General features: G+C 37.6%; 5 protein-coding genes across 8 annotated transcripts; 4 read left to right on the top strand and 1 right to left on the bottom strand.

Annotated features, from left to right (window-relative positions):
- Positions 1 to 226: 226 nt before the first annotated feature.
- LOC122313793 (filament-like plant protein 7) lies at positions 227 to 6,075 on the bottom strand. 3 transcript variants are annotated; one of them, XM_043129031.1, is made up of 6 exons: positions 5,811 to 6,074; positions 4,355 to 4,511; positions 3,935 to 4,082; positions 1,395 to 3,804; positions 1,242 to 1,299; positions 227 to 893 (listed from the first exon to the last, which is right to left on the bottom strand). In XM_043129031.1, the coding sequence occupies exons 2-6, from the start codon at positions 4,451 to 4,453 to the stop codon at positions 357 to 359; spliced, it is 3,252 nt and encodes a 1,083-aa protein (XP_042984965.1). In that variant the 5' UTR covers positions 4,454 to 4,511; positions 5,811 to 6,074; the 3' UTR covers positions 227 to 356. The 3 variants fall into 3 exon arrangements, with proteins under 3 accessions (XP_042984965.1, XP_042984964.1, XP_042984966.1); XM_043129030.1 differs by having other exon boundaries at positions 4,355 to 4,493; XM_043129032.1 differs by lacking the exon at positions 1,242 to 1,299 and having other exon boundaries at positions 717 to 893; positions 4,355 to 4,493; positions 5,811 to 6,075.
- Positions 6,076 to 9,140: 3,065 nt separating this feature from the next.
- On the top strand, positions 9,141 to 15,871 carry LOC122313192 (probable E3 ubiquitin ligase SUD1). 2 transcript variants are annotated; one of them, XM_043127967.1, is made up of 9 exons: positions 9,141 to 9,512; positions 10,520 to 11,212; positions 12,239 to 13,006; positions 13,109 to 13,320; positions 13,436 to 13,801; positions 14,073 to 14,233; positions 14,316 to 14,479; positions 14,600 to 14,746; positions 15,154 to 15,871. In XM_043127967.1, exons 1-9 carry the CDS (start codon positions 9,234 to 9,236, stop codon positions 15,658 to 15,660), a joined length of 3,297 nt encoding a protein of 1,098 aa, XP_042983901.1. In that variant the 5' UTR covers positions 9,141 to 9,233; the 3' UTR covers positions 15,661 to 15,871. The 2 variants fall into 2 exon arrangements, with proteins under 2 accessions (XP_042983901.1, XP_042983902.1); XM_043127968.1 differs by having other exon boundaries at positions 9,142 to 9,512; positions 14,076 to 14,233.
- Positions 15,872 to 18,132: 2,261 nt separating this feature from the next.
- Positions 18,133 to 19,864, top strand: LOC122313744 (abscisate beta-glucosyltransferase-like). The gene has a single exon (XM_043128957.1). The coding sequence runs from the start codon at positions 18,323 to 18,325 to the stop codon at positions 19,757 to 19,759; it is 1,437 nt and encodes a 478-aa protein (XP_042984891.1). The 5' UTR covers positions 18,133 to 18,322; the 3' UTR covers positions 19,760 to 19,864.
- Positions 19,865 to 20,219: 355 nt separating this feature from the next.
- Positions 20,220 to 21,976, top strand: LOC122313743 (scopoletin glucosyltransferase-like). The gene has a single exon (XM_043128956.1). The coding sequence runs from the start codon at positions 20,361 to 20,363 to the stop codon at positions 21,807 to 21,809; it is 1,449 nt and encodes a 482-aa protein (XP_042984890.1). The 5' UTR covers positions 20,220 to 20,360; the 3' UTR covers positions 21,810 to 21,976.
- A 1,425-nt stretch (positions 21,977 to 23,401) lies between these two features.
- LOC122312302 (scopoletin glucosyltransferase-like) lies at positions 23,402 to 25,211 on the top strand. Its single transcript, XM_043126857.1, has one exon. It carries the CDS (start codon positions 23,526 to 23,528, stop codon positions 24,990 to 24,992), a length of 1,467 nt encoding a protein of 488 aa, XP_042982791.1. The 5' UTR covers positions 23,402 to 23,525; the 3' UTR covers positions 24,993 to 25,211.
- Positions 25,212 to 27,398: the final 2,187 nt, after the last annotated feature.

The following is a 27,398-nucleotide window of genomic DNA, read 5'->3' as shown; positions in this document are numbered from 1 at the left end:
TGTTGCATTCTATCTTCTTCAAATTGCCCTGCCTTGCAGTCATGACCAGAACACTCAATAAATGATAGCCGATGGTCAATGTCATCATGATCAACTACAGCGTCCTTTCTATGTAACATGTATATGGAGGCTCTCAAATTTCTTCAAACCCAGATGTATATGTACATCAGCAACAGCAACCACTTGGAACAACCAAAAAAACCCCTCTAATGAGAAAACAGAAAGATGAAAGACAAGAAGCCCAAACTTCCATTCTCTTCATTCGAAAAGGTCGAACGGTTCAAATACAATCAATAATCAACAATAACGGTGAACATTGCGTTTAATTGTTTTTTTGTCGGGCACGTGTTGTGTTGCTAAGGCAGTTTTTTCAGCCTTGGTTCTTCCTCTACAACAGATCCTGATTTCTTGACGTTTCCTTTCTTCCTTCTCAGCAGAAGTTTCCTTAGCAAACCGAATCCTCCCTGTTTTTTATTTGGGACAACAGTTAGAGAACTGGCTGCACTGTTAGCTCCTTCGTGGTTCGAACCGAAACATGCTCCCGGAGCATGTACTAGGGCGTTTGGAGCACATGAAGCATTATAGCTACTAGAGTGGAGAACAAGTTGTTTCTCTGCGTCTGCAGTGCTGCTTGTAGTTTCTTTAGCTTTTGGAGACTTAAGGATCTCTACCTTAGCATCATCCTCAGCTAGCATTCGATCACGGAGGGAAGAACGCTTGCTCAATTTCTTATTATCATCAATGGTAGAAACTGCAGTGCTGGTGTTGCAGAAAACCTTGTCAAACAGTGCCGCTTCCCTAGGTGAAGCAAGAGCCTTCAGCTGTTTTCCCAGGTGTAGGATAGTTTCTTGGCACTCTGCCAACTTTAGGGAAGCTGTTGTGATCTCCCAACCCTGAAAAACATTCGACAAAATTAATTTTATATGATAGAATATAGTAATTTGCTTTGTTAAAAATGCATTGAAAAATTATATCTCACAATACTGAACTCCATGTAAAACAAACTACCATGCAAAAAAGATGTTGTATCGCAATATATCTGCACAATAATTCTTTGCTGTGTATATTATCTGATGTTAACAATAATCTCCCTCTTATTTAAAATACTGAATACGAATACGATTGGTTTTTATGATACCATTAGCTCAACTCATCAAACATATCTATTTTCAGTTAAATACAAAGTTTGTGTAGCTAAAACATGGGTCTGTTCCCAAACACAAAAGATGTCAAAAACATACATTTTGGGATTGCCTTCCCTCTTGATTCATGCTGTACTTCGGAGTTTCCTTAGCAACACTGTGAGTTACATTGAAGAAATCAAAATCCCCCATAAAATAGAAATGCTTTTGTTTAGTTAGTAAATAAGGTAGAACTATGCAATCAGTAGTTACCTTTCTAGCTGAAGTTGAAGCTCAAGACATGTTGCCTCTAATTCTTCACAGCAGTTACTTTTATCCTCCAGTTCAACTTCCAAAGATGAGAACTTCTGGAAAACTTCATTCACTTTAGCTTTGGCAACAGTAAGTTGAGTATCAAGATCTTCGTTTATCAACTGTTGATTTTCAATCTGATCTTCAATCATCCCCTTTGATTGCTTTAAAGTTTCCACTTCTGCTTGTAAGTTTCCAAGGCTTTTCTCCGAGTCCCCAAGTTGTATCATCAAGGCCTCACTCATATCAATTGCTGATTGTAACCTAGCTTCCATGTCTTTCTTTGCAGCTTCCTTCTTCTTCAATTCCTCCTTTAATCTACTGTTTTCTTCTTGCAGTTTACACTGAATGTCCTCCATTTGGAGCAAAACAACTTGGTCATGTGAAGAAGCAATCAATGGCAAACACGATGACTCTTTAGATGTCTGAACTCCAGGTTGATTTTCAGTTCCAGATTCCATCCAACCAAAATGCTTCTTGATTTTATTTCTTAAGCTTGAAGCATCTTTAGGGGTCACATGGTTGTTAATAATCCAGTCTAAAGCAAACATCACTTCCGCGGCAAATTTTTCAAGATCTGCTTTTCCATTTAAGAGATCAGTACAGGTACAAATGAATTGTTGTAGAACAGCACTTAGCTCCAAACTTTTCCACTGGAAAACGTGGACAAAGTAGTCTGCCGATGTTGCTGAATGAAATGGTTTAGGATTTTGATCCCCCTTAGACTCTTCTGGATTATTACTGCTGACATACGAAGTCAGTTTGATTCCTTCAACCAGCTTGATGATTTGATGGATCGACTTACTCAGATTAGGTAGGTAATGTTGTTTTCCCTTTCCTTCCACTAGGGTGTCAATTGTCGAAACTATGTTCAAAGAATCTACAAGTGGGGATGTCTTGGGAGATTTTGGGGTTATATTACCTCTAACGTGGAGAGGGGTAGACTCTCCAGAATGCCCTGAGATTGCAGTTGCATCAGCTTCATGTGTTGTTGGATGGTTTATATAACCCAAAGCGATCTTGATGTCCTCAAAAAGTTCAAAAAGGCTTCTTTTCGAAATATGCTTTTGCTCCAGCATTGCTTGTAAAACAACTTGAAGCCAGTCAAACGTTTTGTCAGTCGGCATGTTTTTTGATTGCATCTCTTGTTTTCTGTTACTGAAACCAGAATGAGTTGAAACTGGACCTAGATCCTTACCATCCAAATTGGGGAGAGACGCATTTCCAGGTGTATCCACAGAAACTATCGCAAGTTTCTCCATCGTGGCAAAATCATCCATTAAACACATGTCTGAAGCTTCGATTGCTTTGTGTACCGTTGGATCTTTGAGTTTCACATTTCGGAAATGCTCCAATCCTAAAATTAGTGCATTAGCCCAAGATCCAGAAGAACTAACACCATCATCACTGCCAATTTCAGACTCTGACAGTAGAGAAAGTTCATTTGACATAGGACTACAGCTCAATGCCTCCATGGATTTTTGATCTTTAGAAAGCTGTCTAACATGAGCCTCCACCTGCGATAATTTGGAAGCTGTATGAGCATACATGATCCTTGAAGAATAAAGTTCAGAGTTCTTCTTGGTTATAATTTCTTTAAGAGCCTTGTTTTCTTCTTCCACATCACGTACTTTTTCGACCAGGAAATTGATCTTCTTACTGGGAATTTCAGGAGAGGCGGTGGCTTCTCGGACAACAAGATCTCTTGTAGGATTCTGCTTTTTTCTTCTCATATCCGTGTGATCCCTTCCCAACATATTAGCTTCACTCTTCACATTTTGCAAAGCAGCAGGACCTGGCAGCCGCTTTTGCATGAGGAGACGGAGTCTTTGACACTCTGCTTCCAATTCTACAATTTTCTTTGCACTTTCCAAATGTTGGTTGTGTGCTGCATCCGCAGATCGACGACGATATTCAATCTCCTCATTTCGAATCTCAAGCTCCTTCTCAAGTATGTGAAACTCATACTTTACATAAGTGTTTTCCTTTTCTACAGAATCTAATCTAACCATTAGGACATTGAATTCTGCATCTGCCTGAGACTTGTGTTTTTGTAAATCTTTGACAACTTTCTCTGTGGCTATTAAGGCCTTACTCAGATGGGCATTCTCAATAGCCAATTTCGCGAGCTGTTTGCTCTTCTCCTCCAATTCATCCACCAATTTCTTCTGGGCTTTCTCGTATTCTCTTGATGTTTTCATGGTGGCATCACGTATCCTCTGCTCCTGTTCTTCACGAACAGTGCATAATTGCTGAATACATTCCTTCAATGCAGCATCTGAGCAAGCTACTTGTTCATTTGCAGTTGTTCCCTGCATTAAAGCTTCATCTGCTTCTTGTTTTTGGCATACTGCTGCTTCTTTCCCCCACCCTAAAAAGAAGATTTCCGTTTATTGAGTCAGCGGAAAGCCAAAGAGAGCAGATGATTTGCATAAACCAATACAACTAATCTCCACAGGATGCATCATTGAAGAGGACAGTTAAGAATATCAGTGAATAACCTGTTTCAGCTTCTTGAGCCCCTTTTGCATGTTTTGTCACAAGGTCATCTTTGGCATGACAATCAAGGAGGACTGAAGCTAACTTCTCGTTGAGATTTTTCACATGTCTTTCTGGTCCTCCTTCATGTGGTGTTGGAAGTATACATATCTAATAAAAGAAACATGACTGATGTATTATAATCACATTTAACACATCCTCCACCAATTAAAATGCCATGGGCTATGAGGTGCTCACACAAGTGGTCAGACAGTGGGGAAGAAAAAAATAAGTCAGAAAATAGAAGAGGCATGCGCAAGATAGAAAATGTAGATGTGGAATCTTCCATGGTAAATTGATGAACAGAAAATGAAAAGTGAGACAAGATGAAGGAAATTTGTTAATAGAACACAAGGTAGATGATCAAGAGAAGCCTCCATTACCTCTTTTTCAGTTCTCCTCAAGGGAACAGAAACCCTTTCAGCTGAAACAATTGTCTTGTCTAAAGATTTTTTCCTCCAAAGCCAAGACTTGTGGTCCATGATTTCGGTTTCTATTCAGCCAGGGGGGCGGAACTCAATCCTGACGTACAAAAACCATCTATCAACAAGAATCTTTCTTAGGAAAATACCAGATCAAAAATTAAAGAAAAGAAAGCAAGTCCATTTAACTAAGACGCAAGGTAATATCTTTTGATTGTTGAGGTATTCAGCTCTGAGATTTACAATCTTAGCCATATCAACACACTTTATAAGAAAAATCAATGCTTTACTGATCCATCTTTTGCCTTCCGCTATTACAAGCACATGTTACTGATAATTGCATTAAAGGTCCTTCTAAGATGACTTAATTTCAATCTAAATCACAATAACTTGATTAGTAAATCTATTTTTTCATCAGTAAGCAAAACTAAACATTTCAGTAACCATTCTTATTCAGTAGCTGAAAGAGGACACCTTTCGGGAAATTGTAATTGTTCCATCCTTATTCAGCGATTTACAAATTGCAGCTGAAAGGGGACGCCTTTTGGTAAATTGTTCCATTAATGTCAATAACTCGACTAAATATTGAGTAAAAAAGAACAATACAAAGAAACCAACTTATGGAGATTTGGGGTAAATTCTTCCTGACAATAATTGATGGTTATGAAGTAAGTCTAGTGGAAATTGTAGATTATACAACACTTATCTCTTTGCCAAGACAACAAACTCCAGAGAACTAATTGCAATTGATTCACTTTCATCGAAGGAAAGTGTGAAGGGGTTAAATATTAAGGTAAATTAGGGAATATTGTGTTCTAGCTATGATAATAATTGTGACAAGGTGGATTGAGATCCCCCATAATTTCTTTTAACAACTACAGCATTATACGCATGTTGATTGACTGAGTAGAGTTCTTAATTGGGTACAGACATAAATGCAGTTTGTCCCTCACAAAAAAAAAAGATCCCCCATAATTCATCCCCAAGTTCTAGAGCCTAGACTGGAAAAAAATACTCGCAATCTGTGGACTCCACAACATTTACCGTAGGACCTACACACTGTATTTATCTCTCTCAATCTAAGAGCAGGACAATATAAGGAGATTTCTACATTTGGTGCTCAGTCCGTTCCTCTTCAATCAGAAAATATCAAAATAGTGTTTACATAGAGGATCAGTAAATGGAAACACAAATGGTGTAAAAAAAATATTCTAAGTTTCTGAAACCAAAATAATGAACAAGGTCTTGTGCTAACTAATGCCACACCAGTGGTCTTACAAAATGAACAGTTATTCCGAATGACTCTGTTGTAGACTGCCATAAAGGCAAAGAGCTGAGTCCCAAAAAATTAAAAAATGAAATTTAAGTCTGAAAGTAGTAGTGTGAGTTCAAGCTGCAGTAGGCTAGTAACAATCACCTGACAAGAGCAGCATCAGAGAGATGACTATCAGTTCAAGAATCATCCACCATTTATGCTGTAAAACTGAGAGGGGAGTGAAAGACACAAGCTGGAGCCATGAATGCACCAGAAAGGACAATTCAACTTCTGGAAATGAAAGTGAAAGGGAACTATTAACTATATATTGCAAAGCTGGGAGAAAAACATCATAGGATGCTTGCTGTCCACCGACACATGCCTGAGTATAAAGATAGAGAGAGGTAGCAGAGAAAGGAGGGGGGGGGGGGGGGGGCCCCAGGGAGAAAGAAACAGCCTTGGCCCCACAAAGAAAATATAACATGAGAGGAAAAGGAAAAAGAAAAAGGATTCAATGGCAATGGCCAACAGTAGAAGAGTCATAAAGAGACAAAGCGGTGACAAAAGTGCAGAAAGAGTAAAAAAGAGAGAGGTGATCGATCGATCGGCCATGAGTGGGATCCCAGTAAGATTAAATACTGGGTGGGGTCTAATGAAATTATTGATTAAAGGTAGTGATAAATTTATTATTTTTTTAAAAATTATTATTTTAAAAATTAAAATAATAAAAAAGTGGCAGTAAGATAATAAGCTATAATTGATTAAACCCTTCCTTCAGGTTCTTATCACACTCGCCTGGAGCTGTTCTTCCGAGCTTCTTACTTTCCTGTTTTTTTAATCCGCAGATATCTACTTAGGCTGACACAGAAAGAGAAACAGTAAGTAAGCTTGCGACAAAGCAAAGCATTTGAATTTCTGGGACCAAGTGCCGGACATAGACCCAAGTCAGACTGGGAATAAAGTATGAACAGTCGGCAAAATCTTCTCGTGCCATTTATGACACCCCGAGATGGAAAGAAAGTATGGCTATAAGTCAGGTGTTAAATTCAAAGTAGGAACATTTCACCCTATTCAGGTTTCGAAGTCATCTTTTGGATTAAAAATTACTTCCTTTGTTTACCCGGACTTCAATCATGATCACTCCCTTCATTAGCATCAAGGCAACTAAAGAATGGACGACGAGGCATCCGAAACAGTAAGCACTGACTTTCAAATCATTTCGCGAGGAAATTAAAGGGATTCATTGCCCTTAAAAAGTAACAAAGCAAGTGTTAACGGCTAAAAATATCTTTCACGATCTTCGTGAAACATAAAAAAGTCAGCAAAGTCATATCTGTCTGCTTATGATATCGATGATCAGTAGATCCTTCCCGTGTGTCAAATGTACCTGTGTTTGGATCATGATTCACCGAAAATAATGATAATACATCAAACTAGTTGTGCCGTTAAAAAAATAATTATTTAAAAATAAATTTAGAAATTAATATATATTAAATTATAAAATTATTTTTTATTAAAAAGTACATGTAATATATTATATAAAATAATATTACTTTATTTTTATAATACTTTCTACTATTGTAATACTTCTCGAGTTCTCGTTCACTCCGTTTACGTGAATTTTCAAAAAAACATTACATTAATGTCTAAAAACAGCACAACAAGTTAGAAGGTGAAAAAAATCCATTTCTAATTCAATCGAGATTGTTATAGCTCGATCAGTATTATGTTCAGATATTGATTCAGTGCGATTGCACGGTGTCTATGTATATATCTACGGGAGTGAATAGTAAATAAATATAAAAAAAATAAAGAAATAGACATACAGATTTATGTGATTTGAAGAGGAGATAATTCTTAATACTATACTTATTTTGTAATCTCTTATAATCTTTCATCTTCACTATATAATAAATCTCAAAAAAATTATTTTTTGATCAAATTATCATTACTATAACTCATTTAGTAAGGTTGAAGAAACCTTTCAAAAGAAGTCTACCAAAAGTCCCCTAACTAGTCTGTATCACCTCCTTTTATTTTGTGCTTCTTGCTTGATGTTATTTTTCCTTTATTTTATGTCACTTTCTCCCTCTCCTCCTGACACTCTCCATTCGCTCATTCTTTGTTCATTTCTTCTCTCTTTTTATTCTTTCCTCTTAATGAGTTCTTCCCATTGGACCGGCCTAGCAAATATCTTGATGTGATATATTTTATCCCTTACATATTATATATAAATAGAAAAATAATAAACTTATTTTTTATTTACAATTTATATACAATTATGTAGAAAATAATATTATTTTAAATTTTATTTTGACTTTATTAATGATTTGATGTGTTTAAATATAATAAAAAATTATTATTATATTTAAAATTATTTATAAATTATAAATAAATTAGTGGTGTATCATTACCCATATAAATAACCATTATAGAATTTATTTCATGTCAATATCTCCTAATTTAGACTTAAAATCTCAATAAAAAATAATAAAGAATCTTAATCTAGAAAGCTTCACCACACTTGTGGTCAAGTCTAGGTTATACACTTGATAAACTTTGAAATCAACAAAATCTATTTAATATAAAATATAATGTTTTGATTGACCGACTTGTTTATTAAAAATATAATGATAACAAAATTTATGAAGACAAATGACATTTACAATAATAAAGTGTATAAATATTATGTATTTATTTTTTTAAAATATAAATAAATATAAAATTCTATTTATTTTTTTAAAACCATCAATTTAAATAAGCAATAAAATCTAGCAATGAACAATACATCGATAGTATATAAATAGTATGTAAATAGTAATAAACAGTAAAATTTGACAATAAACCTTATGTGAACGAAGTAGGTTCAGTGTGTGAACAATAATGAACCGTACACAATTTGATTAAAAATTAAAATAGTAAAACCTATATCTCTTTTAAATTTTAAAATTTAAAAAATTATTTTATCTTATATCCCTGTTTAAATTTATATATTTTTATAAATTTAAATAAACAATAATAAACAATAAAATCTAGCAACGAACAGTATATCAATAATATATAAATAGTATATGAATAGTAATAAACAGTAAAATTTATCAATAAATTTTATGTGAACAGGTTCAATATGTGAACAATAATGAACAATATACAATTTGATTAAAAATTAAAATAATTAAACTTATGCCTTTTTTAAATTTTAAAAATTAAAAAATTATCTTATTTTATCCTATTATTTAAATTTATATAATTTTATAAATTATTTTATCTTATCTTAATTTAAAATTTACATTATCATTCAAAATATTTTGAACGATGTATCCAAACCAGCCCGAAACGTAAGTTTGTACTTTTCGAAGCACTATGTGACAGACCTATACCCACGTCCACGTCATCAGATTACGCGGAGGCTGTTTAACCGACATCCACGTAATTAATAGATTAGATTCATTGGAAACCTATCGGGACGCAACAGTAATATAAAACCGCCCACAAGGGGCAAACTCGGAACGCTAATTAAAGCCTCCCTTCCATCCCTGGTCTCCGTCTCTCCTCGCGATCCATCATCTCGTTGAAACCGTCCACATGGAGATCTCCCCGGATGCTGGCGTCAAACTGTCGTGTTCTTCTGCCACTTCGTCGAAACCTGGAGGCATTAAGGAGAACGAAGCGCCGACGAAACTGGCAGAAAGGTACGAGGAGGAAGAGGAGGAGGAAGAGGAGGACGTGTGCCGGATCTGCCGGAACCCGGGTGACTCCGATAACCCGCTTCGTTTCCCGTGTGCGTGTAGCGGAAGCATCAAGTACGTCCACCAGGATTGCCTTTTGCAGTGGCTCAATCACAGCAACGCTCGCCAGTGCGAGGTTATCTATCTCTCTCTGTTCAACGTTAATTTTTTCAAATTGTGATGGTCTTGTTTCCTTTTTAATGAAATTTATGAATATTTTAGGTGGAAGTTTGAAATATCGATTAAAGAGGGCGTGATTAGGGCTTTTGTTTTTTTTGTTTTTCGTTGGATTGATAGTTTGATTGAGAGAAATGTTGAAACATCGTTTTAAAAAGTCTATAATTAGGGTTTTAGGTTTCTCCTTCTTTTAATTTGTTATTAGTGTGCCTCTTTTGTGTGTTGATTTTGACTTGTTAGCTGAATTTTAGCTGTTATAGATTCAAACAGAAAGAATTGTTTGACAAGTAGTTGCCTTTGAGAGTTGAACTGAGCCGAAGTGTTTTTGTGACATGTTTGTTGAGAATAGTGTCTAATTTAGATATTGCGGTGTAGCAATTAGTGTTAAGCAATGTAACTTACAACTATGAGAATAGCATGACCAATCTTTGAAATGGTTTTAGCCTTATTTTCGTACTTATGTTTTGGTGAACATTTAAAATGAACCCCGGTGCACGGAACCGGGGTTTATTCTGCAGGGGTGGGTCCAAAGGGCCCTGCCTTGGAGAGGTTCCCCGACATATAAAAAAAAAAAAAAAAAAAAAAAAGACTGTCGACTTTGAAATTTATGTTTAAGGAACTATGATTTAGTTTTCCTAGGCTCTAAAATGTAAAATTTAACGTTTTTATGGTTTTGTTAGGAAGATGACAATAAAAGAATATCATTAGGCAAATACTAAGCCACTGAATCGCAAATGGTCGGCTTGATGTCATGCAAGCTGAAGCACAATGGTGGCTTACGTTTCTCCTTGTGGGTTTGAGTAGCATAGCGTTTCAACAGGAAGCATAGGTTGATGGTTAACATGATTTGGGTTTGGGTAGAGTTGTGTTTCTCCGGGAAGCATAGGTTTATGGTTAAAATGATTTTAGCTTTCTGCTTGGAGATTAGTTTATGTCATTATTAAATATACTCCCTTTGCATTACAGGTCTGCAAACATGCATTTTCCTTCTCCCCTGTTTATGCTGAGAATGCTCCAGCGAGGCTTCCTTTCCAGGAGTTTGTAGTTGGGATGGCAATGAAAGCTTGCCATGTTCTGCAATTCTTTCTGCGCCTTGGTTTTGTCCTTTCTGTTTGGCTCCTCATTATACCTTTCATTACATTCTGGATATGGCGGTTGGCTTTTGTGAGGAGTTTTGGTGAAGCCCAGAGATTATTCCTAAGTCATTTATCCATAACACTCATCCTTACTGATTGCCTACATGGGTTTCTACTTTCTGCCAGCATCGTGTTTATTTTTCTGTGCGCAACTTCTTTGAGGGATTACTTCAGGCATTTACGGGAACTTGGAGGACAGGATGCTGAGAGAGAAGATGAAGGGGACAGAAATGGTGCTCGTGCTGCAAGAAGACCTCCCGGGCAAGCTAATAGGAATAATGCCGGTGATGGAAACGTTGAAGATGTGGGTGGAGGACAAGGGATTGGAGGTGCTGGTCAAATACTCAGGAGAAATGCAGAAAATGTTGCTGCTCGGTGGGAGATTCAGGCAGCTCGTCTTGAAGCTCATGTTGAACAGATGTTTGATGGTTTGGATGATGCTGATGGTGCAGAGGATGTGCCTTTTGATGAGCTTGTTGGCATGCAGGGCCCTGTCTTTCATTTGGTTGAAAATGCATTCACTGTGAGTTTGCTATTTCCCTCATGTTTTTACTCTCTTTCTGGTTATTTCTGGTTATAATATCCATTCATCAGTTGGTTTCACATGCTATCATGCTTTGACAACACTCTTGGTGTTTTACTTTATTTTTGTGGGAGAATTGTTTGTACCATCAATTACTTTAGAAGGGTAGTCTGCAATTTCAGTTAGTTAGTTAGTATGAGTTTCAACTCTAAGTTTGCTGTTTTACATCTTTATTTTATTTATTTCTTTTTTATTTGTACAAATATAGGCATTCTGGCATGTTTAAGACCCCTTTTAACTGGGTAAACAGATCATTACAGCACTATCACCATGCATGTTGATGCAACTTGGTAGAAGTGCACGCGGCATGGCAACCAAATAGGATGTAATTGGATAAGTATGCTGATGGGGAGGTGTGGCTCTACTAATTGGTCTGGTACAATCAACCACCTTATAATGCATGTGGGTCACATATTACTGATTTAGTCCCGCTGATATTCATGGTGGGTGATTGTACTGGAAGAAGTAGAGGAATGGAGTCAGATGCTGCCCCTTATTCATTTAGAGCTGGGTCATATCTATGAAACAGTTGGAAAGCAGGGAATTTTGTTTTTTTTTTTCTTTTAAGTAAAAAAAGCAGGGAAAATATAATGTTTGGTGGGCTCCTGCTTCCACTCAGATGAGATGTTAAACACTTCAAATATGTTCCACTTGACTCAATTGACAGAGGGTAACAAAAAAAAAAGGATAAAGACTTACTAAGTAAGATTTTAAAATGTTCTATCTTTGTTGTGGCCTATGTTATTGGTATTGGATCATCTGCCTTATTTTCTGCATGAATATTTTGCAGGCGCATGTGTATTTTTCTCATGTATCTCTCGTCACTTGAGCTGCCTGACATAATAATGTTGCAATCTATCTGTTCTAACTTACTGTGTTGCTCCAATGTCAAAAAAAAAAAAAACTGTTGTGTCAATTTTTGCTCTTGCTCTGATTGGTCTATAAATTGGTCCTATGTCTCTGCAGGTTCTGGCTAGCAATATGATATTCCTTGGTGTTGTGATCTTTGTGCCTTTTTCGTTCGGCCGGATTATACTTTATTATGTATCTTGGCTTTCCTTTGTTGCTAGTGGTCCAGTTTTGTCAACGGTTCTGCCAATTACAGACACAGCCCTCTCCTTAGCAAATATTACATTGAAGAATGCATTAACTGCAATAACAAATTTATCATCTGAGAATCAAGAAAATGGTATGCTTGGTCAGGGTGCAGAAATGTTGAAGAGTAACTATAGTGGTCTAAATGAGGCCTCAAACAACATTAGTTCACCACTCTCGACGGATCTTTTGAAAGGGGCAACTGTTGCTACATCACGGCTTTCTGATGTTACAACTCTTGCCATTGGATATATTTTTATTTTTTCTCTAGTTTTCCTCTATCTTGGCATTGTTGCGCTGATTCGATACACCAAGGGTGAGCCTTTGACCGTGGGAAGATTCTATGGTATTGCTTCTGTAGCAGATACAATTCCATCTCTCTTCAGGCAGTTTTTGGCAGCAATGAGGCATTTGATGACTATGATAAAAGTTGCTTTCCTTCTTGTCATTGAACTTGGGGTGTTCCCTTTGATGTGTGGATGGTGGCTAGATGTCTGTACGATAAGGATGTTTGGGAAGTCAATGTCTCAAAGAGTTCAATTCTTATCAGCTTCTCCTTTGGCTAGCTCATTAGTTCATTGGGTTGTAGGAATTGTGTACATGCTGCAAATAAGCATTTTCGTTAGCCTTCTCAGAGGGGTATTATTCTTTGCCATTGTATCATATTGATTCTATGATATCTGGACCACTTATCCTGTTATGTTTTGATCTGAAAGATTTTCTCCTTTCTTGCACTGTCAGGTCTTGCGTAATGGAGTGCTGTACTTTCTTCGAGATCCTGCTGATCCAAACTACAATCCGTTCCGTGATTTGATTGATGACCCTGTGCACAAGCATGCTCGCAGGGTTCTGTTATCAGTTGCTGTTTATGGAAGTTTGATTGTGATGCTGGTGTTCTTACCGGTTAAACTTGCGATGAGAATGGCTCCCTCCGTTTTCCCGCTTGATATTTCGTACGTTGGTTGATGTCATTGTGGCTCCTATTGTTTATTGATTAACTCATGTGATTTCCACGTTGATATGTCACCTCTGTTTGCTAACTTATGGATCTTATCTTTTTATTTGCAGGGTGTCCGACCCATTTACTGAAATTCCAGCTGACATGCTTCTCTTTCAAATTTGTATTCCATTTGCCATTGAGCATTTTAAATTACGGACAACAATTAAATCCCTTCTAAGGTATTGGTTTACAGCAGTTGGCTGGGCACTTGGCTTAACAGATTTTTTATTACCCAGACCTGAGGACAACGGTGGTCAGGAAAACGGTAATGGGTATCCAGGAAGGCAAGATAGACTACAGGCAGTACAAGTAGGTGTACAGGATAGGGCTCTGGTGGCGCTTGCTCGTGCTGATGATCCAAACACACAGATTCTTGCATCAGAGGACTCGAATGTTTCAGAAGAGTACATTGGTGATGAACGGTCTGATTCAGAGTAAGTTTTTTGATGTGTCATAGTTTTAAAATCGTTAGCAGATCCTAATTACTTCAATGGAAGAAAGAGCTGTTGAATAATCTTAGCTATCAAGTTTTGTCCTTTTAACAATACTGTTTTCTATCCTAGTTTGTATGTTACTGCCTTAACCTGCCATTATAGGTTTGCATTCTGACTGCAACTTTATGAGTTGAGTAAAACTGTTGTTATTTGTTTATTGGTTCTAGACTCCTCTGGCTACCGTATAAAATTTGCTCCTATTGTCTTTTAGCAGGTATGGCTTTGTTCTCCGCATTGTCCTATTGTTGGTGCTGGCTTGGATGACTCTACTTATCTTCAACTCTACCTTGATAGTTGTACCCGTTTCACTTGGAAGGGCTATCTTCAACGCAATTCCTCTTCTCCCAATGACTCATGGCATCAAGTGTAATGGTAAAATGGTCTGACTGAATCCATTTTCTAGCTATTCATACTTCTGGATGAGAATGTTAATATGGTGTTCTATACTTCTTAGATCTATATGCTTTCGTCATTGGAAGCTATGTAATTTGGACTGCCATAGCTGGTGCTAGATACTCTATTGAGCATATTAGAACTAAGAGGGCTACAGTTTTGTTGAACCGAATCTGCAAGTGGTGTGGTATCGTCTTCAAGAGTTCTGCACTTTTGTCAATATGGGTAAGACTTGATTATGGTTATTTCTCACAGAAGTCGGTTTCTTTTTGTTAGACATAGTTATTGTTTTTTAACTATACCAGGTTTTCAAAATGCTTTGACTCACGTATTATTGTGATCCAGATTTTTGTTATCCCTGTGTTAATTGGGCTTCTATTTGAGCTTTTGGTAATTGTGCCAATGCGAGTGCCTGTGGATGAAAGCCCGGTTTTCCTACTGTATCAGGATTGGGCATTGGGCCTCATCTTTCTTAAGATCTGGACTAGACTGGTTAGTGTTTAAAACACATTCTATTCAATTTATGTTGGCATCAAATAAATAAACAAGTTGTTTGGATTGTCTTGGGTATATTTGCTTTTGCTCCCACTGCCTGAAGTATGCTCCACTGTTGCAATTATAAAGTCAATGTAACTATTTACTGGGTTATTAGTGATGCTAGAGCACTGAGACATAGGCCCTGACAAGGACGTTGGGAGTTTTGCAAAGGGGGGTTTTTAACACCCTAAATTAACGGGGAATACAACTGTTGTAGAAACTTATTTGGGGGGACAATTGAGTCTTTTACATGTGTAGACGAGGACCAAATTGTAGTTATTGAGCTCTTTTTACGTCTAGGTTGCTTCTATTACAGTTGACTTATCATTTATTTTCTCGAGTTTGTTGTGGTTTCTTTACAGGTTATGTTGGATCACATGATGCCACTGGTAGATGAAAGTTGGCGAATAAAATTCGAGAGAGTGAGAGAAGACGGCTTCTCTAGGCTGCAGGGCCTTTGGGTGTTGCGTGAGATCGTGTTCCCAATCATAATGAAGCTGTTGACAGCATTATGTGTACCTTATGTTTTAGCCAGAGGGGTGTTTCCTGTGCTGGGGTATCCGTTAATAGTAAACTCTGCAGTCTACCGGTTTGCCTGGCTGGGATGCCTCTGCATCAGCTTATTGCTCTTCTGTGCCAAGAGGTTTCATGTCTGGTTCACCAATCTTCACAATTCCATACGTGATGATCGTTATTTGATTGGCCGTAGGCTTCATAACTTTGGGGAAGACACTGGAGAGAAGCAAATTGAGGCAGGGACTTCCTCTGAAATGCTAGATTCTAATCTGCATGGCACTGGTTTAATTCCACATGACCACGAAGTCGATGTGGGGTTGCGGTTGAGGCAAGCTCACCAACATGACGCATGAGGAATGTGTTGTCCAGTTTTGGCATCGTTGAGCCTGTAGTACGCCATATTTCAGCAGGATGTATACACTTTTTTCCGGGTCTTTAAAATGCTCTGTTTAAGTTCAGGGTTATGTGCGGTTTGTGCATATGTTTACTTGTTAAGTTAGTTGACCAAAACAATATACCTATACTGTCTATAAAATTGCTTATATCTTATATTTTTCTTGTTTATTTCCCTTTATATATGTATATGGTATTTGTATGGATATTTGTGGAAAATTGTCTTTTATGCGTCTGCATGGACACAGAGAGGTAGAGAGAGAGCCCAATACATTTTTATTCAAATAACATATCCAACCGTACAAGACAAAATACGAATCGGGTGTCATCAGTCTTCTCGTCTTTTTCTTTCTTTCTTTCTCTTTGTGATTGGGTTTGGGTGTTACATGAACCACTCGATCCCAGCACATTAACAAACTCTCGCAATTTGACCAATCAAACACCTGAAAATAGGGTGCCTCTAATAAAATTTACCCCCTTTTCTTGTAACTTTTCGTGAGCCATCGAAAATATATACATGTATATTGTAGCATACAGCCTAGCCTGTAATGGACTCTTGAAAGTGTGAATGCATCATCGTACGATACCTTTTTACAATTAATTAAAAAACAAAATGCACCATCGGTACTCAAGAAGCCTCACCCAGATATTGAAGTATATGTCTCCTAAAACCTGAAGAGGTAGCCAATGCGAAACCACACGACACTACTTAATTTGCAAAGAGTCGACATTTTTAGTCTTAAACATATGCTTGTATAAATCAATACTCCTCTAGATCAATACCATATGAGAAAGTCTTTATGCAGTCCCGCATTACGGGACTCCTCGCGCACCCTTGACGTGAAAAAGTAAGATGAAACGGTTCGTTTCATTTATAAAATAAAACAATGATTAAACTTAAAACTGAAAGAGGTCTCAAACTAAAATCGTAGCGCTTGCTTCATATTTTCTGTAAAAAGCAGAGACGGCATTCAACGAGCCTTCCTCCTCAGCTGGAAACGAGACCGTCGTCCCAGTTCGTCCTCCTTATCTGGATAGTGTCGTTCCCTTCCTCAGCTGAAGACCATTGTCCCCTTCCCCAACTCGAGTTCGATGTCCCTTTCCTTAGCCCTAAATACCTTTTTCTCTCAGGTATGTAAATTATATTCAGTTTCACAATTTTCTTGTTTAGAATATATCTTTTTTGTGGTCATCTTTTTTGTTATTTATGTTGTATTTGAGTTTCTGGTTGGTTGCTTGGAAAATGGGGGTGGGGGGATGTTATGGTTACTGGAAATAATGATTTAATTTGTGTAGCATAACAGGAGAGCGAAAAAACATGATTTGGATTGTGGGTTTTTATTTTTACTCACTAAATGTTTGCTTTTAGGCTCACCTAGATTGGAGTTGAGAAGAATACTGCGCCGGTGGTGGAGGAGATGAGCCCGACGCTGTTGGTGGAGATGACGAAAATATTTGGCTCACGTGGAGTTAATGACAACGGCAAAATCTTTCACTTTTGAATTTTTTAGCTTTTTGTGAAATGTAAAAATCATTTATTTGGAATGAGGTTAATTTGGTCATTCGGTTAAGTTGATATGAACAAAACGACAAAGAGAGGGATGCACGAGAATTGCATTCGCGGATTGTACCTAGCAAGCCTCATATAATATAATGTTCCTTAATTCTAATATTATTGATCATTATTTAAAATAAAATAAAATAAAAAATTATCTTCACTTTATAATTCTTTTAGATATGCATTCAACTACATAATACGAGTGGAGTGATGATGTTTTTGAGGAGAAAGGAGTTATGGACGAAACAGGGAGACAGAGACTTGTAGCAGCAACGGTGATAGCGTTAATTATCACGAACATGTTACATGATGATAATCAAGGTGCAAGCTGCCAATGCTCCTCCACCTGATCTTCATAAGCGTGCTGAAGAATGAGTTAAACTTTGCCATCTGAAAAGGAGCTGGTTGTCGTCGTTGGGATGTGCTGCATCTTGTACAGATTTCTGCAGGAGCCGATTAAAGTTCGTTCTTCCTCTCCGCGGCGCCTAGGACTGCTAATTTAATTGGATTCCATGGATAGGGTATGAAGTTTTTATAGCAATGGATTTTGTTGATGCATTGGCCTCAATGGTCGGACGGATCATATCGCCATCGCTTTTGATGACAGTATGTTTGAAGTGTTGAGTAATACTATATTATACTGTTATTTTATTTTTATTATATTATACAAGATATAATATATTTATTATTATTAAATGATAAATAATTATTTAATAAAAAATTATTTAATTATAATAAATATATTATATAAGATAAAAATGTTTTATGTCATTTTTCTTTGAAAAATGCTTGGGGACCGACGGCCCCACAAATGGACCAATTTATTATTATAACTGTTCAGATGATTGACAAAATATTACCGACTCAAATCATACATCACATTTCAAATCATCTCAAACTATGTCATCCATGACGTTAGCATTGTTCTAAACCTATGCTTCTACAAACCTCTTCCACAAGAACTGGAACGCATAAACATTCTTCAGTTCCTTAAATTCTAGGAGCTGCCTACCGTCCAGTCCAAGTCTTCTCTGTTCCTCCTACACCCCCGGCCCTCCTGCATCATGGACTCTGAACAAGCTCGTAGAGTTGAAATGTTCTTCTTCCCGTTCGTGGGCGGAGGCCACCAGATCCCAATGATAGACACGGCCAGAGTGTTCGCATCCCATGGAGCTAAATCCACCATCATAGCCACACCCACCAACGTCCTCCAATTCCAAAACTCCATCCTCCGCGACCAACATTCCGGCCGCTCAATCTCAATCCATGCCCTCCCATTGCCAGACGACGCCGTTTCTCCGGACATCGACATGTCCGCCACACCTTTCACTGATACTTCAGCCCTCAGAGAGCCTCTCAGGCTCTTCCTACTTGAACACCGACCCGATTGCATTGTTTTTGACGGTTTTCACCGCTGGGCGGCTGATCTCTTCGACGGACTCCAAATTAGAAGGATGGTCTTCACAGGTAATGGGTGCTTCTCTCGCTGTGTCACAGAGAATATTCGACGGTATGTGCCGCACGAGACGGTGGGTTCGGACCATGAGCCTTTTGTTGTGCCGGGTCTTCCCGATCGGATTGAATTGACGAGGTCTCAGCTCCCGCCTTTTGTTCGAGAGAAATCTGGTTTTTCTGATAAGATGTTTAAGACACAGGAGAAAAGCTTTGGGACAGTGATTAATAGTTTCCACGAGTTGGAGCCAGCTTACGTTGAGTACTTTAGGAACCAGATGGGACAGAAGGCTTGGGTTATAGGACCGGTGTCTTTATGCAATAGAAATGTTGCAGATAAGGCTGAGAGAGGCAAACAAGCCTCAATCGACGATCAAACCTGCTTGAGGTGGTTGGCTGATAAAGAACCAGGCTCTGTTCTTTATGTCAGTTTCGGGAGCTTGGTTCGCTTCTCACCTCAACAGCTCCTTGAGATCGCTCATGGTCTCGAGGCTTCCAAGCATCCATTCATTTGGGTGGTTGGGAAAATCTTCTCCAAATCGAGTGGAGAAGGTGAAGGAGGAGGAGAAGAAAGTTGGCTTCCCAGCGGATTCGAAGAGCGGATTAGGGAATCCAACAGGGGATTGATAATAAGAGGGTGGGCACCGCAGTTATTGATATTGGAGCATGTTGCGGTGGGTGGATTCATGACTCATTGTGGGTGGAACTCAACCTTGGAGGGAGTGAGTTGTGGAGTGCCCATGATTACATGGCCTGTCTCGGCGGAGCAGTTCTACAATGAGAAACTGATAACCGATGTGTTGGGGGTTGGGGTTCGAGTCGGAAGCTTGGAGTGGATGTCGTTTAATGTTGAGAAGGCGGCGTTGGTGGGCAGGGAGAAGGTGGAGGAGGCAGTGAAAAGATTGATGGGTGGTGGTGAGGCAGTAGTGGAGATGAGAAGGCGAGCTGGAGAACTTGCAGAGAAAGCCAAGAGAGCCGTGGAACAAGGTGGATCTTCGTTTAAGGATGCTGATGCATTAATTGTGGAGCTTAAAAAAGTGAGACTTTGAAAGAGGATTTGATTGGAGATGGAACCATCTGATGATCCCGCGTTCGAAAGGACAACATCGTTCATATTATTATAAATAAAATATGAAGTGAAAATATAATTATAAATATAATTATGTATTAATCTGTATATTAATATGATGTGATTGATTAAAAAGTAAATTTTATTAAAAATAATATTAATTTAAATTTTAAATATGAATAAATTAATATTAATATATAGATTAATGTGTGATTATACTTATACGTAGCAAAATTTAAATATCAAATGGTTATTGTCAACAAAATTCCTCTCGATAGTGACTTTCAAGTCCTGGCACAGTACTATTTCTCCATATATTATACCATTAAATACTTGATGTAAGCGTATTTTCCTTGACAACCATAACAAAGTCTGGCTGGGTGCAGCGCAAGATTCCTTTTTCCCCGACGCAAGTGCTTACGTTAGCAAAGAAAATTGTTAGTATTTTCGCCTGCCTCGCATTTTCCTCCTTGACCTACTTTATACTTCCCTTTATTTATACCTTCTCTCTCAATGAGAAATTTATAGCCCAACTGAATTCTCTCTACTCGGGAATACGCGTCATCTACGAGAAAGGTAATATGGGGAGTACTGAAACCCATCGTCAACTTCATATTTTCTTCTTCCCATATATGGCTCAAGGTCATATTATACCAGTAGTAGACATGGCCAGGCAATATGCTTCGCGAGGTGTGAAAGCAACCATAGTCACCACCCCTTTCAACGCGCCACTCTTCTCCAAGACAATCGACAAAAGCAAGAGTTTAGGTATCGAAATTGGAGTTCTTACCATCAAATTCCCAACTAAAGAGGTAGGATTGCCTGAAGGATGCGAAAGTGCTCACTTGGTTGTGCCCGAGATGATCCAGAATTTCTTCAGGGCCAGCAACATGCTTGAACAACCACTTGAGCAACTGCTCCAAAAACATCGTCCCGATTGCCTCGTCTCTGACATGTTCTTTCCTTGGTCTACAGATGTTGCTAGTAGATGTGGGATTCCCCGGCTTGTCTTCCACGGAACCGGTTTCTTCTCTCTGTGTGCTTCAGAGAGTGTGAGATCATATGAGCCTTACAATAAGGTGTCATCTGATTCAGAGCCTTTTGTCATCCCTACTCTTCCCGATGAGATCAAGCTAACAAAAAAACAGCTCCCCGCTTTTGTCACAAGTAGTGTCGAAACAGAATTTGGAAAGCTTTTTAAAGCACTCCAAGAAGCCGACCGGAAGAGTTTCGGGGTTATTGTGAATAGCTTCTATGAGCTTGAGACGGCTTATGCTGATCATTACAGGAAAGTTCTTGGAAGAAAGGCCTGGCATATAGGACCAGTATCGCTATGCAATAAGGACGCTGAAGAGAAAGCGTTTAGAGGATCGAAGGAAGCCCTCACCGATCAACATGAAAGCTTGAAGTGGCTTGACTCAAGGAAACCAAATTCCGTTGTTTATGTATGTTTTGGGAGTGTGGCAAACTTCAGAGATTCTCAATTAATGGAGATAGCAATGGGTCTTGAAGCTTCAGGTCAGCAGTTCATTTGGGTTGTGAAGAAAGGAATGAATAGTGGAGGGAAAGAAGAGTGGTTGCCCGAAGGATTTGAGAAGAGAATGCAAGATAAGGGTCTAATTATAAGAGATTGGGCACCCCAAGTGTCGATTCTCGATCATGAAGCAGTTGGAGGGTTTGTGACTCATTGTGGGTGGAATTCTACATTGGAAGGAGTGGCTGCTGGGGTGACAATGGTTACGTGGCCTGTTTCGGCGGAGCAATTTTACAATGAGAAGTTGGTGACTCAGGTACTAAAAATAGGGGTTGCTGTTGGTGTTCAGCAATGGATTAGAGTGGTGGGAGATAGTATAAAGAAGGAAGCAATAGAGAAGGCAGTGAGGCAAATTATGGTGGGTGAAGAAGCAGAGGAAATGAGAAGAAGAGCCAAGGCACTTGCGGAGATGGCGAGGATAGCCGTTGAAGAAGGTGGATCGTCTTACTCCGATTTGAATGCTTCAATTGAAGAATTGAAGTCCCTCAGACATTGATGCCATAAACAAAACATCTCAGAACAAGCTCGTGATAAGAGCGAGCGTTGAAAAAGGAAGATTATCAAATCATATTATCTTGATTTGATTTTTATAATTATCAAATTACTTTGATGATTTGATATGATCTTAATTTAATTTCTATAATATTTAAAATATCTATATTATCTTATCTCATTTTAATATAATTTTTTTTTATAAATAAGAACATATGTTTCGTATTTAATAATAATTTAAAAAATAAAAATATAATTATCAAAATCTCTTTTCTTCTTTCTCTCTTCTCTATCTTCTTTTATATTATATTTTATTTTCTATCCAATTTAATCCAAAGTGTAAGAAAGGAATTTTTTTTCTTTTCTTTTTGGAAGAAGACAGTTTCTTCCATCAGTAATGTTACAATTCAACCATTAGGAAAATTCTCATGATTTAAACCCCAATCCAAGGGTCGGTCCTATTTGATTGAATGATTGTCTAAAGTGAAATAACGCCACCTCCCTCTCTTATCGTATCGTTGAACAAACAATTTTCTGACTTCTTATTTTATTTTATTTTTTTATAGATTTAAGTGTGGTTTAAACAGTAAAATGAGATGAGATAAATTTAAATAGAAATTAAAAATTAAATAAAATAATATTTTTTAATATTATTATTTTAAAATTTTAAAAAAATTAAATTATTTATTATATTTTATATAAAAATTGAAAAAAAATTATAATAATAAAATAAAATAATGAGACAGCGATGAACCATTCCACATCTGGAAGTAGAACTTATCTACAATGACATAGCGATGAGCCGTTCCAATTCTGGAAGTAGAACTTTTCTACAATGACAGCGATGTTGCGCCAATAGGATTCTCGGAGATGACATGGTCACGCTACGAAAATGTCAAGGTTTTTAAGATATCTATGCATTTATTTCGAAAAATAATATTTATAATCGTGATGATATTTATAATTATAATTATGTAAATGATGTGCAGTTATGAATAAATTAATATAAAATTTATATTAAAAAAATTAATTTTTTAATCATAAATTCTACATTTTTTCAAAATAATTATACGATATTTATAATATTTATAATTTTATAACTATATATAGTATTGCTGGTTTATTCCACTATCGTGACGCAAGCCGTTACGTTACCGGTGAAAGCAAAGGCCGAGTTTTTATCATTATTATTATTAGTAAGTAAGACTGAAAAGCAGACGCTTGGTGTGCACACCAAGCAATTACATCTCTACCTTTTATTTTATTTTTTCTAGAGGAATTAATTAAAGCTAAATATAAGCTAAAAAAAAAATTCAATTAATCATTCTTCAACTATATATACTACGATAATTTTTTTAAATTTTTTTAATAAATATGTATTGTATATATGATAAATAAAAGAATTTAATTAATTTAATAAAAATAAAATAAAAATAAGTATAGTATATGAGATGATAAATAGTAAAATTCTCTATTTTTTTTAAATACAGGGTTATAAATAATTATTGAAAAAGTTCAATTAATTTAATAAGAAAAAATAATAATAAATGTGAGCTACAGTGTATGGAACGATGAGTACAAAACTCATCCATCTACGGTGCAACAATCACCCCAAATCCAATGTCTTGCTAAGTCGTGCTTTCTTTCTCCTCCTTGCTCTTCTTCGTCACCATTACTCAATACTTCTCTTCTGCCACAAAAGTTTTTCTACGAACTCCATATGGAGAGTCAAAAGCGCCAGCTTCACCTGTTTATCTTCCCATACATGGCCGCAGGCCACATGATCCCGGCCATAGACATGGCCAAGCTATTTGCTTCCCGAGGTTTGAGAATAACCATAATCACTACTCCTCTCAATGCCTCCTCGATCTCCAAAACAGTCGAAAAAAGCAAAATTCTGGGTTTAAAAATGGACGTGTTAATCATGGAGTTCCCTGCTGAACAGGTTGGATTGCCCAAAGGATGCGAGAGCTACCACTTAGCCACTTCACCTGATTTGCGGATGAAATTCCGGGAGGCCGTAACCTTGCTGAGGCAACCTCTTGAAGAACTTGTTCAAGATTATTGTCCTGATTGCCTTATAACCAGCGTGCTGTTCCCGTGGACCACCGATGTTGCTAGGATATTTGGCATACCAAGGCTTATTTTTCATGCCACAAGTTCTTTCTCTATATGCGCCTCAGAATGTCTTAGGCTATACGAGCCTTACAAAAACGTTTCGTCAGATTCAGAACCGTTCATCCTCCCCAACTTCCCCGACGAGATCAAGTTGACAAGAAACCAACTTCCAGATTTTTTTACACAAGACATCGAGACCGATGTCGGGAAGCTCATTAAACAGGTGATAGAAGCAGAGCTAACGAGTGACGGGGCTGTTTTCAATAGCTTCTACGATCTTGAGCCAGCTTATGCTGATTATTACAAGAAGGTCCTTGGAAGGAAGGCATGGCATATAGGCCCGGTTTCATTATGCAATAAGGAGACTGAGGATAAAGCACAAAGGGGTAAGGAAGCTTCCATTCATGGCCATGAGTGCTTGAAGTGGCTTGATTCGAAGAAACCCGATTCTGTTGTTTATGTATGTTTTGGGAGTATGGCTAACTTCAATGATTCTCAGCTAATGGAGATTGCAATGGGTCTTGAGGCTTCTCAGCAGCATTTCATTTGGGTTGTGAAGAGAGAAAAAATTCATGGAACAAAAGACGAGTGGCTGCCCGAAGGGTTTGAGAAAAGAGTTGAAGCAAAGGGTCTAATCATAAGAGGTTGGGCACCCCAACTGTTGATTCTAGATCACGAAGCAGTTGGTGGATTTGTGACTCATTGTGGGTGGAACTCTACGTTGGAAGGAGTGGTTGCAGGGGTGCCCATGGTAACATGGCCGGTGTCTGCTGAGCAATTCTACAATGAGAAGTTGGTCACCCAGATCCTGAAAATTGGAGTTGGTGTTGGTGCTCAACAATGGGTAAGATTTTTGGGCGACAGCATTGGGAAGGAAGCAATAGAGAAGGCGTTAATTCAACTAATGGTTGGGGAAGAAGCAGAGGAAATGAGAAGCAGAGCAAGAGAGCTTATGAAGATGGCAAAGAGCTCTGTTGAAGGAGGAGGATGCTCTTACTCTGATTTGAATGCCCTGATTGAAGATCTGAGCTCGCAAGCCATTGCTGGTGAAGCTACCGAGAAGAACTAGTTTAGTTTTTCACTTTGTGCTTGTTGCAACTGAGACACTGAAAAAAGCGTTTCGGCTAAAAAAAAAACAAGAAGAATCAGGCTGTCTCAATTCATATCAAAATTCCTTTAGAGAAAGAAACTCAACAAACTTCTTAGACAAAAAATTAGATTTTCCATTTCAAATCCAAATTAAGGATTAAATAATTACATCAAAATACAAACAAAAATTTTTCAAGCACTCTAATTTTAGTTAACCTTAATGAGAGAGAACTTGGTTTACAACACAACCGAAAAATACTTTCAAACTCCAGCATCTATATCTAACGACTCCAAGCCCTTCAAATCAATTGTAAGGAGAATAATATTCTACTAACTCTGAGAGACTTGAAATTATGGAGTGAATGAAAATTAGCACAACAAGTAAAAATACAATTCAAATATTTGAAACAAAATACTCCAAAATTAACGAGAAGTTGATTGCCGGTGTTTTGAAGAGGGGGAGTTGGGGCTGGTACTCCTTTTGTGGTGAGTTTCTTTGGTGCTGTGTAACATGGGCTAAGAGCCTCAGTAATTGGGCAGTTAAAGATACTCATTTTCAAGAGGGATTTAAGGGCCCAATACTCGGGAATGCATTGGGTGTCATGTTGCAGATAGTGGGGACTGGGAAAAATAGACCATTTGTCGAAGCCCAGTGCAAAACATCATTCTTCGGATCAAGATCTTATTTATTACAACTGCTCAATACTAACAAGCAGCTAAATTTTCTCTTACAGAATGGGTCTTGTCAGGCCCATCTCATTATAAATGGGCTTTTATCTTCAACTTAACTGTCTCAGCACGGCCTCACTGCTACTTTGCATGCATGCATGCATGGGAGCATCAAAATGCTCCATATCATATCAATAATCATAAAGTTAATCAAGAGATTCCCACCCATCATGATTCTGTCCAACTCATGAGTTCAGCTTCATAGAATAACTTTGCCAAGAAGAAAGAGCAAAGTGTTTTGGAAAAAGTATTATCTTAAACAACCTAAAGTATAGAGATGAGTGGAAGGCAAAACTTCAAACTTTTGCAAAAGTATCGCCTTTATGGGGAAGGCACTTTGTGTGGTACCGCTCAATCATTTCAAACTTTTGTAGCAGCAATCAGTAGCTAGCTTATGGATTCATTCAAAAGATCAGCCTTAAGCATATATCAACGTACCAAAAGTTTAATATACTCACTAAAAGGTTTTAGGTTGGGATTTTGACGGCAATATATCAAGTTAATTCACTCATCGAGTCTCTTTATCTTTTACACTTTTTTTCTCAAACGAAAGACGTTACATTATTATCGAGATAAAGACGCTGATGCCAGTCACTGATTCACTCGGGACCAAAAGAAATTTTAGCATAGACTTATGAACATAAACGACAGAATTTTTGAAAATTAACGCCTGTAAATACGTCAATCAACGTGGAAACTAAAATTCCTTGCTAGCCAATGCAAGGATGCAAACAACTTCTTCAACGTGCTGGAAAAAAGGGCCGATAAATGCGGAAGGGGTGGCTTGTCATGATTTGGATAGATAACAACAACAAAAAAACGACCTTTGAAACTCTTGTTGCCTGTTGGGCAGCCACCCTTACATTATTCAATACCAACATTGATTGAAACATCGAATTAACCATAGGACCTCTACTGTCCCATAACTTCTGGTAACTTTCCTAAAATGTGAATACTGTTAAATAAGGGAGTTTGGATACTAGCTATTGTGACGATATTGCCCCGTCATATATAATGTATATGTGACGCCCTCAAATTCCGTTTGGGATTGGACGGATATTTGAAGCGTCGAGACATGCAACACAAGGTTATCTGCCCCCGTTCATGACATATAAGATGCAATGTTCCTAACATGTATCTAACAATATGCAATATTCGCAGCGGATAAATTTTTTTTCTTTAGCAATACTATGCACCAAATTGAAAATATCCCAAATGCTTAAAACATACTTCATACATAAAAACCCATTGAACAACTAAGATCACAACACTAGTCCAAAATAGTTATGATCCAAAAAGTACTAGAGATGCAACTCAATCGTACAAGTAGTAATTTACGTTAATTACTATATTAACATTGACGTCGCACCGTCGCTTAGTCAACTGTGTCTAGTTGATCAGCTCCTGATTCTCCTTCAGGTCCTGTAACAAGATCTACCATTCGAAGGGAATGGTAGTTGGGACTACCAAAGTGAGATTTGATTACAAATCTCAGTAAGTTAACAAAAAACTTCCACACAAGCTAATAATGCATGGATGACAGTAAAAGCATAAATGCATAATCAAATTCATAAGTAATTAAAGCATAACTTGGCATACAACATAGCATAATTGACATAACTTAAATTGAAACATGAACTGAACTTGACTTGTAATG

The sequence above is a fragment of the Carya illinoinensis genome, chromosome 6 (genome assembly GCF_018687715.1).
Source record: "Carya illinoinensis cultivar Pawnee chromosome 6, C.illinoinensisPawnee_v1, whole genome shotgun sequence".
In the NCBI taxonomy this organism is placed as follows: domain Eukaryota; kingdom Viridiplantae; phylum Streptophyta; class Magnoliopsida; order Fagales; family Juglandaceae; genus Carya; species Carya illinoinensis.
The sequence above is the reverse complement of the archived record's forward strand: the minus strand, read 5'-3'. Positions and strand labels throughout refer to the sequence as shown.